Source organism: Ovis aries, chromosome 4, assembly GCF_016772045.2.
Source record: "Ovis aries strain OAR_USU_Benz2616 breed Rambouillet chromosome 4, ARS-UI_Ramb_v3.0, whole genome shotgun sequence".
In the NCBI taxonomy this organism is placed as follows: domain Eukaryota; kingdom Metazoa; phylum Chordata; class Mammalia; order Artiodactyla; family Bovidae; genus Ovis; species Ovis aries.
Window position 1 is genome coordinate 64,360,540 of NC_056057.1, and position 19,567 is coordinate 64,380,106.

General features: G+C 41.3%; 1 protein-coding gene across 2 annotated transcripts in view; it reads right to left on the reverse strand.

The window, feature by feature from the left end:
- Positions 1 to 19,567, reverse strand: part of BMPER (BMP binding endothelial regulator) — a 257,047-nt gene that overhangs the window by 111,556 nt on the left and 125,924 nt on the right. For both annotated transcript variants that reach the window (XM_042248614.1, XM_004007905.5), the window contains exon 7: positions 1,426 to 1,525. In XM_042248614.1, coding sequence (XP_042104548.1) covers positions 1,426 to 1,525 — 100 coding nt within the window. The remainder of the gene's footprint in view (positions 1 to 1,425; positions 1,526 to 19,567) is intronic.

A 19,567-nucleotide genomic window follows, 5' to 3' on the forward strand; every position in this document is an offset into this window, starting at 1 on the left:
GTTATTCATTGTGCTTCCCTGAAAAGTAATCAGCCTCTTACTGTAAACCAAGCCCCCTGCCAAAGATCCCTGGAGATACTGGTGGGGATGCTGCATATTCTATTGTATTCATTTGATGGATCAAGCTACTTTTATCTGAATCTTAAACAGTCAAACTCAATCAACTCAGTGACCTAAAGGCCACATGGAAGAAGCTGATATATAGATTACGAACAAAACCCAAAGGATTCTGTGCTCTAGAGACCCTCCATCCAGGGTGTTTCTCTTCAGATGGTAACATGCATGCTGCTCTCCATGTTACCTGGAAAGCTGAGAAGCAGCAGATTAAATCGTGGACTTGGGAATCACAGAGACTCATGTTCAGAAGTCAACTCCATAGCTCACTAGCTGTGCTACCTTCTAGGAATTCTACTTCTTTCTCAGCACAAAACTAATCATGGTCCCTATATTATTAATACACTTCAGAATTCTATACTTAGCACCTGTATGTCACAGACTCTTGAGAAAATTAAACGAGAAAAAAAGTTCCTGAAGTTTTCACATGGTGCCTAGTATATAATAACTGCTCCAAAAGGAATAGCTAACCCTCTTTTTTATTGACTTATTCATTATTCCCTTCCAAACCTCTTGTTTGAGGCACCTTATCCTCCTGCATGTTTTTTGCCTTTAAAATAACACTTCTTTGGGGGGCATGCTTTGAATCATGTGCGATCTTAGTTCCCTGACCAGGGATTGAAACTTCACGCCTCTGCCCCCATCCCCCTCCCAACCCCCCACATTGGTAGCACAGAGTCTTAACCACTGGACTGCCAAGGAAGTCCTCACATGCCTTTAAAATACATTCCTACTAAATGTCAGATGCCCAGTTAAAGACAGTTTCTCAATGTTGTTCTCCCCACAAAAATACATTCCTACTAATCATCAAATGTCCAATTAAAGACGGTTTCCTCAGGACCATTCTCCCCACACCAGGCTATTATCCCAGGGTGTCTGGTATACCAGGTTTACAACTACAGGGGAAGATAAAAGAAAAGAAAGCTCTGGGGAGGCTCAGAAGTGAAATAAACCCTTGTACACACCTTGGTGGTGGTTTAGTCTCTCAACTGTGCCCAACTCTTGCAACCCCATGGTCTTGTAGCCCACCAGGCTCCTCTGTCCATGGGATTTCTGAGGCAAGAATACTGGAGTGGGTTGCCATTTCCTCCTCCAGGGGATCTTCCCGACCCAAGTATCAAACCCGGGTCTCCTGCATTGCAGGTGGATTCTTTACCTACTGAGCCACCACACCTTATACTCAAGTACTCTGTCTCTAAGAAGGCATGAAACAGCACAACTTGAAAACTTCAAGATAAAAAAGTGGACAACGCTCAACAGAAACTCCCAGAATAAATTACATTGTTCTTTGACCTGAAAACAATCACTCACCCAAACATTTGGGGCAGCACTGTCCTGGGGGAATGTGGCTAAGGTGCTGAGGACAGGATAGAATGGGACAGACTTCTCTCAGGCACTGTGTCCTGCCTCCCTAAAGAAAAGAGGAGAAAAAAGCACATTTAGAAAAGTACGTGCATATATATAGTGTCTAACCAAACTATTTGGAACAAACCTAGACCTTTCCTGGGGTTGGTCCCAGGGTGATTGCTCAGACCTGGGCAACTGCCCCTAGGCATCCCATGCTCTTCCCCGTAGATGCCGTGAATTGTAACCCACGAGAAGACTGCCTCTAAAGTGATGGGTACAGCATCACCTCTCCCCACTCACCACCACCGCCACCACCTTTCTTTATGTTTTTTTCCTTCTTGAAGTGAAAGTGAAAGTCACTCAGTCATGTCAGACTCCTTGCAACCCCATGGACTGTAGCCCACCCATGGCTCCTCTGTCCATGACATTCTCCAGGCTAGAATATTGGAGTGAGTTGCCATGCCCTCCTCCAAGGGAATCTTCCCAACCTACAGACTGAATCCTGGTCTCCTGCATTACAAGCAGATTCTTTACTGTCTGAGCCACTTGAGCATTTTGGCTTTTAAGACCAACCAACACTCTCAGTTTGGCTGAGATTTGAGGCTTTCAGTACTATAACCAGGAAACGTCTCTGGCAAACCCAGACAAGTTGACCTCTCTTTCCAAGCCCAAGGCAAGAAAGCAACTTTGGGGGTTTTACTGAGATGTGTCTTCCTCTTTCAGGCCCCCATCTTTCTAGTCCTGCAGTAAAGCTTCCTCCAGGAAGACCTCCCTTTTGGCCACTCCTTAAAGGTGTTGCTAGAACGACTCAGCAAGGTTCAGATTTGGGGAAGTAAGACAATCTGCTGAAAATGGATACACTGGAAGCCAACATTCAGAAGAATCATTTCACTGAAGTCACTCAGTCAAACTAATATGAATCAAGTAGAAGGTTTATGATGACTGATATTAAAAAGACTTCAGCAGCCTCAGAAAATGTTCTAGAGTCTTCAGCTCTTCCATTGTCTCTCATTCTTGACCCTTTCTGTCCTCCAGCATCCATCACTTCTGACATCCATTCCTTCTCTTCCTCAGTATCTCCTGCTTCTCTGCCCTTTAGTATCTCTCGCCCCTCCAAAATGTGAAGATGAGCATACCAACTTCCTTTCTCCGTTCCTTAGCAGGGATGCCTGTTTTTCCAGCCTCAACAACTTGTAACTGAATCCCCATAAAGCCGACAAAAAAAAAAAAAACAAACTAGGGCTTTCCAGTCAATTTACATTCAACAGCTTTGCAAAGCTCAAGCGAAAGCTATCCGGTGCAATATGAATTACTATCAAACTTGTGAATAATTCAGTTTTTTTTCTTTACCAAAGTAAATTGGGTAGATCAATCACTAGGCAAATGACATTTCAATGAATTGGCTTCTCTAGGATCTGAGCTGGAAACCAAACTAGTAGACCCTCAAAAGTACCCGTTGCCTCAAGCCTGGAATTTTTATCTTGAGAGGCCTCAGGAAATAAGCAACTCACGCCTCAAAGAGTCCTGGGCCTCGCACGGGAAAGATTCCCTCATAGCGTTTCCTCACACCTTCTCCAGCACTTTCTGTATTAACACCAGACATTAGCCGTCTGGATCCCATTCATTCCCAGCCGACACAGTACTGTCGCCTGTTGTTTCTGCTTTCCCTTCCTATTCCTGCCATTTTCATTGTGCAGGCTTTATTTTTTGGTAGGGACAGATGAAAAGGGTAGAGCATGTTATGTCTTTTAAAATATTTATTATTTTTAAGCCACTTTAAAGTTGGCTTCTTCCCCAAACCAATAGAAAACACACAAAAATACCACAAAAAGTCCTTCTGTTGTTTTTACATTATTTCCAGATCAGCACGAATCACTAAAAATCTCCCAGGAATCCCTAGCTGTTCTCAGTGAGTTTCCTCTCTCGACTGTATAATCCTGGACTCTGGCCCTTCACCAGACTTCAGAGGCGCATAACCTGAGTCTTGGTCACACTCTGAGGTCTGCCCCGGCTTATACATAAACCACAAAAGTCAAATCTAGAGGGAGGCAGAAGGCTCTCCTTAGCTTTTAACTTCCTCAAATCGCGAAGCCTTGGGCTACACAAGGTTGCCTGGATGTCGGCTTCTCTTAGGTGCACAGAGAATGTATTCTTTTCATCAATTTTCTCTGTTCTTGTTGGATCAGCATCTATTTTTCAAGCATATTTTAAAATTAAAATTTAAGAAAAATATGGCATAGTTGCATGGCCGTTAACTTGTCCAACACACTGGAAAGCTGGCCAAAGACTGTGTGCACTCCAGTAATTTTCCTTACAATAAGGTCAAAGAGTGAATTTTGCATGCATAATACAACTGCAGTTTGTGTCTCCCAAGAGGCCGTTAAAGTAACTTGAACTCCAATTTAAGTTTGCTGCTTTGGTCAGGTTTTATTTTGTTTGGGTTGCAGAATTGTGGCATAGCCCAAGTCCCGAGGCTGCATTCCAATTAATACCTCCAAAGAAAGTCCCAGGTCCTTTCAGCTCACAACCTGCTTCTATGATTTCAACTCAGCAGGGACTCTGGCTAAACTATAAGCCAGGGCTTTGCTGTAAACTAAGAAAGTTAAAAAAAAGCAGAAGCAAACATTTCTGGTTCTAAAACTGCACTAATTCCTACTGTAATTGCATTAAATCGACTCTATCAGATTATCACCATCGCTTCCTAATTAACTGACCTGCCTCAGCTTTCTTTCCACGAGTCCATCCTACAAGGTTCAATATCTCTAAGACCCTTATTTAGCATCCATAACTGTTTCATTATTTGAGCTAAGATTTATTCAAGGTTTACCATATGTTGGGATTACCAGCAGTGAATATAATACACCAAAAAATCATTCTTTATAGAGCATGTCCATATGTTAAGGTGGAGGATGACTTAACCATAACATTCAGGAGAAAGTTCAACCCACTCAAGCTAAAAGTCCATGTAGAAACAACTAGATGCCCACTAGAATCTTTTTTCTTCCCCTGACACAGAGCCAATCTGTATTTCCCAGTCTCCCTTACTGTTAGGGGTGCCCAGTGGGAGGTAGACGGAAATCTCTCACACTAAAGAAGGCTGAACACAGAAGAACTGATGCTTTTAAACTGAGGTGTTGGAGAAGACTCTTGCGAGTCCCTTGGATTGCAAGGAGATCAAACCAGTCAATCCTAAAGGAAATCAATCCTGAATATTCATTAGAAAGACTGATGCTGAAACTGAAGATCCAATACTTTGGCCACCTGCTGGAAAGAGCCGACTCATTGGAAAAGACCCTGATGCTGGGAAACACTGAAAGCAGGAGAAGGGGATGACAGAGGATGAGACGATTGGATGGCATCACTGACTCAATGGACATGAGTTTGAGCAAGATCCAGGAGACGGTGAAGGAAAGGGAGGCCTGGTGTGCTGCAGTTCATGGGGTCACAAAGAGTCGAACACAGCTGAGTGATTGAACAACAAGATGCCATGCTCTCAAGAATTCTGCAATAACGTGGAAGAGCCTGCTTCCCTGAGTTACCATATGGAAGTCTACCCACTAAACACCTGCAAGGAACTGTTAAATGAGCAAGAAATAAATTTTACCATGTTAACACTTGGATGCATCAGTTATTTATTGCCCCAGATACTCCATAATCTTTTCTCCAATCTCCTTTCCTACCAACACAGAGAGGGGATTCCAATATATCTTATTTCCTTCCTGTCCCCAAACATATCTCAAGCCTTCTCTCTTCTTTATACATGCAACTTTCCCTTTCTGCCCCCATCACTGACCCCTATGGAAATCCTGCCTCACTCAAGGTCTATTTCATGCCTTTTCTCTTTTGTAAAGTCTTCTAGACCCTTTCAATTCCCAACAACCTCCTCTATAATCTTGTATCTTTTCTTTTCTCATCTTTACTCCTGTGGTATTTTTGACACACACATGAACATTTAACCCTGACAGACAACACTGGATTTGTCTCTAAGCTAGACTATAGTATGGGCAGGAACCAGTCCTTTGAGCCTAATATCCTTCAAAGGACTCAAGGAAACATCTCAGTAAAAATCCACTGAATGAAAGGAAGAGCCACCACATATAATGAGCTCCAGAACCCAGGTAAATTTTTCAGAGCACTTCAACTACAAGATGCTGATGAGACGGCAGAGTTCAGGGCTGTCTGCATCCCTTTACCTCCGTGGGTTTTGCATAATTTGGGTACCAGCTAAATGTTTGTTAGTGCCAATATTTCAAAAAGCATCCCTCAACTTCAATTTTTAAAGTCCTAGTATCCATTTTGTCTAATGTTTGAAAATGTCTAAATGGTCAAAATGCATAGGGACTAATGGCTGTATTCCCATTTGATCAACAAGAAAAGCTAGGAACGTCCAGGATACTGGAGAGCTACAATTTCCACATTTGTCACTTTTCACTTTCATGCATTGGAGAGGGAAGTGGCAGCCCACTCCAGTGTTCTTGCCTGGAGAATCCCAGGGATGGGGGAGCCTGGTGGGCTGCCATCTGTGGGGTCGCACAGAGTCGGACACTACGGAAGCGACTTAGCAGCAGCAGCAGCAGCAGCAGCCCATTCCTTGAAAAGGCAAACTTGTCCTCTAGAGGTGATTCTTTGTTCCTATTGCCTATGCAAGTGCTTCTCCAAAAGTAGTTGTTTTTAAAAGAAAGACATGGAACTTATGCCAGGTCTATTTTCTTAATTTTCTTTTAGTTGATTTAGTCAAGAACACAATTACTTTGTGTCAAAGTTTACCCTAAAGCAGCAGTTCTTTTGCATAATTAAAACAGAAAGAGAAAGCATCTTACTGAATGCAGTGATGAGTGCAAGATGATAAAACCACAGCCATGTGCATGCAGGACGCTTCTCCCATCCCTGAGGTCTGCTGGGAATTGGGGGCTGGAAACTGTTCTGCAGCACGTGACATGGCACTCATTCCTTGACCAGGAAACAGATCGCGGCCACCTAACAGGAGGTGGGAAGCACAGCAGTGCATGTCTAACCAATTAAGACCAGTCAGCTACACGCAACCACATTCGAGAGTGATTTTTGTTAGTTGGAGAGTAATTTTTTAAAAACAATATTCAACTCTGAAGAAAATAGACTTCTCCATTGATTCTCGATGGAGGTGAGAATGAAAGAAAAGGAAAAACTAGAGGAACTAGCGTAAGGAAGAAATAAATCGTGGGCACAAAGAGCTCATGTGTGACTCACAATTTTTACATCACAACAACCAGTGGTATAAAGCAAATTTGGGAGCAGAGCACCAAATCTGAATTACAAATTGGGTTAAAAAACTTCCCCCAAAGAAATGGATATCTTTATCCATGCCCCTATTCAACCTGGAAATTTATTTTGATAAAATTCTGGATCATGACAGCTACTTCAAAGGTGAAGGACTTAGTACTTGGCTTCCCCTGTTCTTGGCCAGTGTGGAATCAGAAATCAACACAGAAGAGAGGCTGTAAGTGAGTTGTGAGGCTGAGTGCGTGGAAGAAGAGTGGACAAAGGCAGAGATATCAGCTGCTTCCCTGGTAGCTCAGACAGTAAAGAATCTGCCTGCAGTGCAGGAGACTTGAGTTTGATCCCTGGGTTAGGAAGATCCCCTGAAGAAGGAACCAGCAACCCACTCCAGTACTCTTGCCTGGAGAATTCCATGGACTTAGGAGCCTGGCAGGCTACAGTCCATGGGGTTGCAAAGAGGTGGACATGACTGAGCAACTTTTACTTTCATAAGCCCATTACAATGGGCAAGAGAAAGGTATATATGAACACATACACACATACACATATACACACACAATACACTGGCATATATGTTTATATTACATGCTATAAAATCCCATGGACAGAGGAGCCTGACAGGCTATCTATCTATCTATCTATCTATCTATCTATCTATCTATATATATAGCCCATAGGGTTGCAAAGAGTTGGAGTCGATTGAGTGACTAAACCACTACTACCACATGCTAAAATAATTTGTGTGTGTGTGTGTGTGTGTGTGTGTGTGTACATGTGTGTGTGTGTTTGTGAGACTCAACACTAGCCTAGGGCTTTCCAACTTTGACATTACTGATGTTTTAAGTCTTTGCTTCAGGGAGCCATCATATGCACTGTAGAATGTTTAGCATCATCCCTCGTCTCTATCCCCTTCATCCCCTGGTTGCAATAAACACTGCCAAATGACGGCGGGGTACAAAATCAATTCAAGTTGAGAACTACTACACTAGACCAACGTTTCTCAAGCCACGATCCAGGAACCTGCATTTTTGATAACTTTCCCAGCCGACTTGAATGCTGCTGTCCAAGGCACCACATTTTGCAAATGCCTAATTAACAGGAGCGTCCATCAATTGGGGATTAAGTTATAATTATCTTGTGAGTTCCTCACAGCTAGCACACATCATAGCTTATAACACATGATTAAGACGTGTGTTCTGAATGATGGAGAATATTTTTTAGGTTGAAGAGTTCTCTGAGAGAAGAATCAGGCCCCATTTCACCTCAGTGGCTAGAGGCTACTTTTACTCATGCTCATGGAAAGGAGGGCAGGAATGGGTGATTGAGGTTGATCGAGTTGAATTACGCTTCTCTGAGGCATCTGTGCTGAGTCCAATTCAGGCTTTATCATCACCATCTGTATGGATCCTGGAGACTTTCTTTCCCAAGAATCTGAACATCATGCTATGCATGGGTTTTTGTTTTCAAGTCATAAAATAAAACTCAACTTCAGTTCTACACACAGAGAATCAAAGGTATGTCAGCAAAGTTTTGCCACGGTACTTATTTTGCCCCATGAAAATCTTGAGCAAACAATGACCTCTGAGAAGTACCCACTGGGCTGATAAAAACAAAACCTTTTTCTTTTCTTCACTGCCTATTCAGAAAATCAAGGCCTGCCTTAAGAATCAAGCCTGAACCAAATTCCTTTCATTTTTCCCATCAATTAATGTTTCCAAGTCCAATCGTACTGTTGCTCATATTATTGTTTTGGTTTCCTATTGCTGATCTAACAAATTACCACACAGCCTTGGTGACTTAAAGTAACACACATTTATTATCTTACAGTGCTGGAGATTAGAAGTCTGAAATCAATTTCACTCGGCTAAAATCAAAGTGTTGGCAGGGCTGTGTTCCTTCTAAAGACTCCTAGGAGGAATCTGTTTCCTTGTCTCTTCCAACTTCTAGGTTCCTGGTCTTCTTTCTCCATCATCAAAACCATCAGTATCATCTTCAAATCTCTCTCTGAACCTGGCCCTTGCTTCCATTATCATGCCTCCTCTAACTCTGACCCTTCCATTTTCCCTTTTTAAGGACTCTTGAAAAAAGGGTCCATCCAGATAATCCAGGATAATCTCTCGTGTCTCATTCTTTGTGACCCCATGGACTACAGCATACCAGGCTTTCTGGTCCTTCACTATCTCCCTCAGTTTTCTCAAACTCATGTCCATTTAGTCGATGATGCCATCCAACCATCTCATCCTCTGTCACCCCCTTCTCCTGCCATCAATCTTTCCCAGCATCAGGGTCTTTTCCAATAAGTCAGCTCTTCGCAACAGATGGCCAAAGTATTGGAGCTTCAGTTTCAGCATCAGTCCTCTCAATGAATATTCAGGGTTGATTTCCTTTAGGATTGACTGGTTTGATCTCCTTGCTGTCCAAGGAACTTTCAAGAGTCTTCTCCAGCAACACAGTTCAGAAACATCAGTTCTTGGCACTCAGCCTTCTTTAAGGTCCAGCTCTTACATCCGTACATGACTACTGGAAACATTCTTAACTAAAATTATATCTGCAAAGTCATTTTTGCCATATAAGGTGACAGTCACAGGTTTGGGGGATTAGAATGTGAATATCTAGATGAGCTAGAGAGCACATTATTATACCTACCAAAGTTATTATTATTAAAGAAATGACATTTCATTTCACTGTGTAGCACCAGATGTAATGTTTTAGCTCTAACGTCACTACAAAACACTATAATAACCTTCCTATCAGCTTTTCCCTCCCTGAACAAGCTAGTTTTTCCCATGTTTTACCAAAAAGGAAAAGACAGCCAGGAACTTCTGTTTGAATCCTGGTTATATGGTACTGAACTGAACAAGTTCCTCACTTCCCATTTGCTCCTCTCCCCCTGCTCATCTCTAGTTATTTCATTCTCCCTTTCAGAAGGTGAACACTCCATTCAGATAATCTGAGTTTCTCATCTTGCTCACTCGTGTCGTTTCAGGCCGATCATCGGTGCTGATGGACACCTTCAAGAACATTTTGGATGTTAAGGAAGGAGGAAACCATCCTGTTTGCCAACAGGTCTCTTCGGGGCCCCTATATGTAAGTTCCCACCAAGTTGTATGATTTGTCACTCTCTGGCCCTTAACAGTAAGCCCTGCAGGGACTTCAGTGTCCTCTGATGGCCAGACAGGGGATCCCCAGAGAGTCTGATTGTATTCATCATGTTCAGAGATACCTACAGGAGATTTCAGAGAAACTGAAGGCCGGGGTTGGGGTTGTATGGTACCACAGCCAGGCCTCCTCTGTTGCCGGCTCTAGGCTTATGTTCAGCAGCTGCCTGGGTGAGCAGGTTCAGCCTAGCTATGGAGACAACAGTGGACTTCAAGGGCAAGTGGAGGCAGGGCCAAAGATCATAATTTTGTGAAACAAATATTAGAGTCATAAATAAATAGGTGATGTAAATGTGTTGATTCTTTTTACTAACACCATTTTAAAAGAGGGTTTCCATTATGTGTTGCTTAAGCCTCATATCTAAAAGTAAAAATTCATCTGTCTTCCTCTGAGTCCTGGTTCTTTGCTCTTTCTTGTCACTTAGCTGAATGGCAGGATTTTTTTTTCCTTAATGTTTCTGCTTTGAAAAAGAAAATTTCAAATTTCTTCCTCTTCCCCAAACCCAGCTTTCCCCACAGGCAGACACACAAATCACTGATAACAACTGGGATACTGTTTGAGGCAAATTCCAACTGGTTGGAAGTTTCCATGAATATTTTATTCCCTGTCTTTGTCCATTTTAGAAACAGGAAGATAAGACCACCCTTGAGGATCAACCTCCAATGCGATCTTTGAGCAAATGCCCTGCAACCTGAGGGATAAAAAAGCTCTGGGAATCAGAACAGATCTGCCAGCCCTGGTTCATTTGATGTCTGCATATGGGAGCTGAGGGCTGAGGGATAACTGGAGCAGAAGCAGTAATCTGCCCTGAAGGATGTGACCCCTCTTTTCAAGGCTCACTGAACAGAGAGGTAGGACTTGCCGATAAGGGCCCTGAGAATCTGGCCTTGCTGGCAAGCATCGGGGGTTCCCTCTCTGAAACAATCAACAAATAAACAAACAAATCCACAGGAGAACAACCTCCTGATGTTTCAGATTCCCAGACACCTTCCAGACCACCCCGGTAGGACATTTTTCAACTGCCGTTCTGAAAAAAAAAAAACTAAAAGAAAGAAAACGAGCCCTTTTCCTTTTCTTGCCATTTTTATCAAAGTTCAACCTTTCATCATCATGTAAGTAGTCAAAGCTGTTACAAGCCTACCGCTGACACATCAAACGCTTTATCTACAGTCTGGCCCACTTCCAGGGAGATGAAAAGACCGATCATTCAGAACTCACACCTCCTGTGAGTTATGAGCCATTCCTGAAAGGAAGGAAATAACACCATTGTGCAGGAGGAAGGGCATTTTTCATGTTCTGCAGGCTGTCTGCACTGCAGCAAAGCTGGTTATGCACTAAGGAGGAAGCCACACGAAAGCCTTTGACTGGAGGCAAGTGTCTCTAGAAATACTGTCCCACAGTATGCTCATGGACTGCTCGTCTAAAACCTTTCTGTTGAGCTTTAAGTTTTGACACCAGAAGTAGTTTATGTAATATACCACATGCTTCATATTGTTTTATTTTGCTTCCGCAGTCTTTCATTTGGATTTATTATTTACCCAAACTGGGTTGAGAGTTCACTGAGGATAGAAGCTAGGTTAATCTTCCTTTTGTCTTCGTCAAGGGCTTCTCTCCTCCCAGCTCCACAGCTAGACCACAGTAACATCGGAAGTGCTTGGTTTTTAGTTAAACACCTACTTGTACAGTTGTCAGTTAAAACTGGAATAATTCAAAAATGTTTGTGCTCCAGTAATGTTTCCTAAGGTCTAAAAATATCTGTTGCCTTAAAATGAATTAGTCTTAATGAAGATATATCTGGATCCCCTTACTGTACTGACAAAATTGCACTTAGAAGTCTTCGAGATTTTTCATAAATATAGTATACCTGAAAACACTACAGAAAAAAAGATTATATTTAAACTTAAATTTCTGAATTGATGAGTCACAGCATTTTGGCTTTTGTTCATCTCTGCAACAAACATTTGAGTTTCTATATGTTAGACACTGATCTTTAAATGAAAAATTTCTAAACTTCCATTCAGTATACATGACTATGTACAGTTCTTTGTATCAAGTGACAATTCCCTAAAATTCTAATAAAATATAAAATACTGTAAATATAATACCCACAGAGTCCTATAAACACTCTAGCTCTATTGAGGTACACTGTCCAGAGAAACTAGAGGCTTCTAGCACTATTCATTCAAACTAGTGATGCCTGTGGGTATTGGTCTTGTCAACCAATTCTAAGTTTGTGTTTTAAGACAATCAGGATGTAACCCAATCTTGGCTAGCTCTTGGGATGATCATAATCTAGGCCCAATATGATCAAAGGAAAAGATGTGTACAGGCTGTTGGAAATAGTTGTGATGAGGGGCTCATAGCTGGAGCCAAAGCTTGCATTCTGACAAGTCTGGGCAACTCCGGTGAAAAAGAGAAGTGCACCCATTTGTCTTCTTGTGAGAGCAAACTCCATCCTAAGGGAGGAAGAGATGCAGAACAACAGAATCCCCTAGTTACTGAGTCTAGTCACAGACGGAAAGGACTATTGTGAATATAACTTGGCATCCGTCACTCAAGCTATCCCAAGCCCAGTGCCTGCCACGGATGCCCATGTTGGTCCTGAGGAAGAAAGATGCTGAAAGTAAAGCTGAAAAGAATTTGAAATGTTCAAGTACAGGCCCACTGATTTGGGATTTCTATAATTGAGTAAAACACATGGAAAGGAAAATTCAGATGACACTGCTGGTGATCAGAGGTCTCCATGATATTAGTGGCAATGTGCAATCAAAGAGGATGGATGCAGTAGGCATGCCAGGCTGAGAACCAGAGTGACTGGGAAAATGGGGGGAACAGAGGGGACAATGGCAGACAGACATGCAGAGACGATGGACTCTTGTCCAGCGCAGAAAAGAGATAGTTCCTCTATCATAAACTCTTTTTAGGAAGACTAGGCATCCGCCTAAGAAGATGATCACCATTGGCAATACCTATTATAAAATAGTACCTGGGGACAAAACATACGTATATTCTCTGGCAAATGGACTCATAAGCAGAAAGAGAAAGTGCTTGGCTTCTTGCAGAAACAATGAGTTATACTAAATTGAGCTTCTCCTGGAATAATATCAGACGAGGTTCAGAAGCATTGTCTCATAGTCTTGGCCAGAAGGTGCTCCAGAGAAGCCGGAAGAGAGTAGGTACCTCAGTGAGGGGGCAGCTGGCTGGAAAGTTTGCCAGGTCATGGGTGAGGTCTGAGAAGACAACAGCTCTATAACTATGACAATACGCCTAGCAACCCAGAGGTTAAGGTTAAACCCTTAACCCTATTAAAAGGAATAAAAAAATAAAAAAAAAAGTTCTACCTGAGCAACAATTGTATCTTATTTCAGAAAAAGATACAGAAAACAGTTCAGGACAAGTTATTTTAGGCCATAGCTCAAACAGAAGGCCAGCCGCTTGTCGGAATTACCATAAACGTTTCAATGAAAGCCAAGGACAGTTTCCATGGTTCCTATGATACTAATGGAAAAAGAGTGGAAGGTCACCTTTGATTGGAAACCAGGGGAAGGCCAATCCATTTGAAATAGAGCCAAGCAACTCAGAACACATGCAGCATCTCTCTTTAAAGACCAGTGCTGAATACCCATACAGTGCGGAAGCGGAGTATTTGGAAGGCAGACATCGAAGACTCAGGGAGGCAGTGACTCAGAAATAGCAACCATTTTATTTTTCCAAACCAGCGGGAGGATGATGGCAATGTCTCAAAAACAAGCAGATTGAGTGAAAGTTTACACACTGACTGTGGACATCTAGCTCTTTTCTTGACCGAGAAATCCAGAAAGTCACGTTTTAAATTGACCTATGCTATTTATAAAGATCTTCATCAACCAGTACTCAAGTTTGGTTGCCTAATTCAGAAAACTGTTATAAACAAGTAGGTCAAAGTATATGACCAACTCATGATCAGAACATTGCTAATTCAGATTGGTTGAAAATATTTCTAATCTGAAGAGAGTCTGGCATATGCTCAAGTGTGTAGATTATAGATATTGCCCTCGAAGTGAAGGATTTCTCTTAATTTTTTAGATAGGACATAACATCTTATGTTTTAGGGAGTCTGTGGGTGAGACAACCAAAATGGTTCCATTCCTCCCCCCCAGAAAAATTGCTAAAGTGGAAAATACACTTACATTTATGTCCTATATTTTACTTAAAATGCATCCTAGAGATTCTCATGTGCAGTGACTATTTCATGCTTTTGTTTTAGGAAGATGTTTCCAGTAGTGTAGGACAAAGACTATGATCCACTGACCTTTTAACTAGTTTAGCCTGGGATAGCCTTTAGGCTCAAGTCTCCCTTCTTTTTTTGTAAATCCTCCCAAGTGGCCTGACTGAAATCACAAGTGCTCCATTCTCTGGCATCAAATCTGTGTGAAAAATGGTTGCTCTCGGGTGTCCCTGGTGGTCGTCCCTGGTGGTTGCTCTCGGGCGTCCAATTAAGAACCCAACTTCCAAGTCAGTGCCGAGAAGATCCCACATGCCAAGGAGCAACTAAGCCCATGCACCACTATTACTGAGCCCAAACTCCAGAGCCTGCAAGCTGCACCTGTTGAGCCCGAGTGCTGCAAATAGTGAAGCCCACTCACCTAGAGCAAGGGCTTTGCAACAACAATAGAAGCCGCCGCAATGAGAAGCCCGCACTCTGCAACTAAAGAGAAGCCCCTGAGAGCAGCCCCTAGAGAAAGCCCATGTGCCGCATCGATGACCCAGTGTAGCCAAATAAATAAATATTTTAAAAAGGGTTGCTCTCATTTAATAAAAATGCCATCCTAGGGAAACTTGGGCAACCACAAAATTCATATGGATTCAAAATCCATAGTTCTCAAAGGGTCTAATAAGTTTCACTTTGAAAAACAGAAGAGTTCTTAACGCTTGCAAATGAAAGGAGCAGTATTCCACTGAAATTGTTCCTAGCAAATATTTTAAATGATTTGCCTCACAACTATTCCTAACTCCAAAGGGTGACAGGAATGAAGGAGGAGAGCCTCAGATGTACATGTATCCCAATGTTTGGGACAAAAAGCTGCAAACCCTAATAAGGGGGCCATTCTTGGTGGCTCAGACGGTAAAGTGTCTGTCTACAATGCGGGGGACCTGGGTTCGATCCCTGGGTTGGGAAGTTCCCTGGAGAAGGAAATGGCAACCCACTCCAGGGTCTTGCCTAGAAAATCGCATGAACAGAGGAGCCTGGTGTCCATGAAGTCACAGAGAGTCGGACACAACTGAGCGACTTCACTTTCACTTTCCTTTCACCTAATACTTAGATATGAGGTCTTTACACTGAAACAGTCTCTCAAAACCCCAATGTGGTCTTTTATTAGAGTTGTACAAATAACCGTTTCCATGCATATGGATACCAAATTCCTGATAATGGGTGATGAATCAAAAATCTGCAGAAAATAATTACTTTTTAAAGTTATGAAATCCTAGTTTATGAAGGCATGAGCCTTCACTATCTCCCTGTGCGTTAAGCTCAGTGGGTGCGTGCTGTCACTTAAGTCATGTCTGACTCTGCGACCCTATAGACTGTAGCCAGCCAGGTTCCTCTCCATGGGATTCTCCAGGCCAGAAGACTGGAGTGGGTAGCCATGCTCTCCTCCAGGGCATCTTTCCTACCCAGGAATCGAACCCACATCTCCTGTGACTCCTGCATGGTAGGCAGATTCTTTACCACTGAGCCACTGGGGAAGCCCACTCCTTGAACTCAGTACAAGCAGGTAGTTTCCAGAGTCTAAATCGAGAAGGAAAACTGGAAATCCACATGGTTCAAAGGAACAAACCCTGGGGTTAAGAGCCCTCTCCTACCCCAGTTCAATCCTTTGCTACTTTGCACTAAATTTAGTTTACTTCTCTATGTTTCAATTTCTTCATCTGTAAATTAGAAAAAAAAACAACCTGTACCCATTCTCACAAGTTCATATAAAAAATCAGATGATGGAGGTAAAGGGTTTAGCTCAGTGTCTGGTGCACAAATAAGTGCTCACTAAATGTTTAGTTCTTACAAATACTGTAGGGTCAAATTAACTGTAAATCTCAGTCAGCTCCATAAATTAACAAATGAGTGACCTTGGCAATTTATGTAATGTGCATCTCGGTTATTTTATTACTAAACAATGCCACTTACCTTACAAAGATGTTGTGAAAACGTTATGAGTGAATGTACTTAAAGCACCCAGCACAGAACTTAATCTATAAAAGTTCCTGATAAAAATGAACCATCAGCACTCTCACTCCCACCCTGCGTGCTTTAGGATTAGCCATTCAAAGTCGGTTTCACAGGCCCAGAGAACAGGGCTGTGAAAGGTACAGGGCTGTGGTGACTTTTCCTCTGAATTACTTGGAGAACATTCATGTTTTCCTTGGCACCAGGAACACATGGAGTAGTCTTTTGGGGTGCACAGTAGTGTATACATCACCCATGTATTTGCATAAAATTTCAAAGCACTTTCTTGATATATGCAGTATGACAGCCGCTGTCACAATGTATTTATATAAGTTCTATGCGGATTTTATAAAATAAACTTGCAAATGTTTGTTTTCCTAAGGAGGGGTGTGTTTGAGGGTTGGTGGGAATAATCATTTCATCTCCCTCTAGAAAGTAACACATGCTGGCATGCTCCCTTGCTCCATGACCGCAAATAGCTGGTGTTCCCTATGAATACGTGAGGCAACCCCATAGATATAGTAGGTCATTTTTAAAATCTATAAGCATTTTTTAAAATGTGGGGTTTTTTTTTTTTTTTTTGTAAAAAAACATTGAAGGGTGCCGTAACCACAATCCATCTGAAGTCTAGAGGGAAGGATAAAATAGTTGGCTGTGACTTCTAGCACACTGAATCCCGCAGGCAAATTGTCATAACCCCAGCTGGCTCTTCAGCTTTCCAATGAAGGAGGTAGCCAGATGTGAAAGACAATGGCAATTCCTTACCAACACAGGCCAGCATTTACCTCAGTCTTCTTTCAGAGCCACTAGAAGAATTTTCTGGATTGGCTAAATCTGTCCATCAAAAGTATTGAGGTAATATATTCAATTATCTCCTATACCATTTCCTAAACTAGTATTTTGTGGAATCTTTTTCCATAGGAGATTAGCTAGGGGTTCCATGACATAAGACTCCTGCCAAGAAATGAATAAGGTTGTGTTGAACAAAGTTAAATGAGTTTTCTTTATTGTAGGTCTTTTCTTATCCTTTAATGCATATAAATATCCAATTGGGAGAATATATAAGATGATTTCTCACATGACCATAGAACTCTTTTTTCATAGCACATGGACATATCCTGGTACAATATAAAGAGGAACACAATTCATAAAATACTAATCCACTTCAATTTACTACTTTATGTCTATCCTAAGTATTGATAGCTATAGAAGCCTTCCTCCTTGACACAAATTTTTTGGTGACAATTTTAGAGTAAACAAGTTCTTATATTGAGCAATCAATATTCCTTAATTGAGCAAACAGTTCTACTCCCCAAAGCCTTCCCCTCCATAAATACTATATTAAAAAATAGGCTCTTCAAATTCAATTTAATATTTTATTTTTACAGATTCCAAAAACCACTCTGATAGTGTTTGTTGGTTGGTTGGGTTTATTGTTTTCTTCAGGATTATCTTCACCTTTTTTTTTTTTTTTCCAGAATTTTCATACATTTTACCATAGGGGTAAAAAAATAGAAAAATAATTTTAGGTTTCCACGTGGCTCTTTCCCAATTCCATAAACCAGGTCACCCTACCAATGCCTGGCATTTCTGGAATATTTATAAACACTATAGTAGGAAAACTCTGCCTCCCACATTCTCTGAAAACATAGCTGGCTACAGATTCCCAAGGCAGGCTCTGTAGGCTTGTGGTTTCCATGCCTTCAAAGAAGGTGTTTGTAGGATACACTGAGGGATATTTCAGCCGTGTCTTTCTCTTATCTTTTTTAATTTTTTTGCCTAGCAAACTTGCTCCAAATTTGCCTCTGGGTGGCCTTAAAAAAGAGACACGTTGTAAACGAATAGAACCCTTACAGATTCCTCAGTAGGCGGTAGTGGCAGAAACAAGGATACAAGGAAAATGTGTGTTTGTTTCCTCTGTCTCTCACTTTGGGTGGGACTTCATGGGACAACAAGGGAGGCTGTGACAGTCCTGGACTGGGTTAGGTTAAGAGCTGCAGAGAAGACAAGAGCTTTGGGGGGATCAGGCGAGAACACCAGGTTGGGAGCAGGGCCTCTCCTCCACTGTTCTAAAGAGGCAGGGGTCAAAATAGCATGAATTTCACATCCATGTCTAATCCCTCATTGCCCCGACATTGAACTTAAAATAATAACATCAACAAGATGTTATTTTTTTGTAAGTGTTCTAAAAAAGTGGCTTCTTCATTAAACTGTTTTCATTGTTACCCATGACCTTCAACTTCATCTCAAGGTGCACACATAACTTTACATTTACAGTCAAGGGCTGTCTCTTTTATTCACTGTATTCCCAGAGACTACCACAATATCTTTTTAAATAAATAATTACATCTTTTGTTGATAGACTGCAGTACCATTAGGTAAACCACTTTATGATGAACTCATAAACACTCCCTCCAAATTCCAATTCTGTCTCTAGATAAAGGTTTTACACACAGAATCATTCAGCCAGCAATCATATCCCCAGCTAGCTGTCCCTCTTTCCTTATAAAGGAGTTAGCCAGATGTGAGAGACAATGACAATCTGTCCATAAATGCACACAAGTGACCCGCTTTCCTTTCAGGTAGGAGGAAACTGTGGCTGGTACCTACTCCCAGGAGGGTAGTGCGCAGATCTAGGGGCAAAGATTCCTTATGGGCATTTCTGGACAGACACACAGAAACCTAAGAACAAAGGCAATGCTAAGAAAACTCGGTGGTGGGGGCGAGGTGGGGGTGGTTAAAAATGATTTGCTTTATATTTAAACTATATATGGATTTCTAATGTAGACCATATGTTGAAAACATAACTAAAACCAATGGTTTTCAGATCTTTTTAACCTAGGATCCTTTTACGCTCTGAAAGATTATTAAACCTAGCAAAACTTTTTGTTTATATGAGATACATCTATGAATATTTACTGTTTTAGAAGTTGAAACAGAAATTTTAAAACTTGTTGACTTTAAAATAACAAAAATTCATTACACTAACAGAAATAACATACTTTAATGAAAAATACACATTCCAAAACAAACAAACAAAAAATAGTGAGAAAACTGACACTGTTCTACCTTTCTGCAAAGCTCTTTAATGTTTGGCTTAATAGAGGTTACTGAGCTTTTGTATTTGCTTCTTTCAGTTTATTCCAATATGCTGTTTTGGTTAAAGTTTATAAGGAAAATACTGTTTTACACAGACACACAGTCAGAAGACAGAGGGAGATTTTGAGAGCTATTTCATATAATGGTGGATACTCTTCTTTGATACTATATCAAAATTCAATAATCTTAAAGGTTGGTTGTGATATGGAATTAAAAACCATATCTTATCCTTTATTTAACCAGATCTTCAAAATGTTAGCATATTTCATCATCAAATATCAGAAAATTACACTCATCATCATCTCTTACTTACTCATAAAAAGTCTTTAAGTATAAAAAAATCTGTCAGTCTCACAAGGGCAAATGAAAGTTTTCCAAAAGTCATATTTT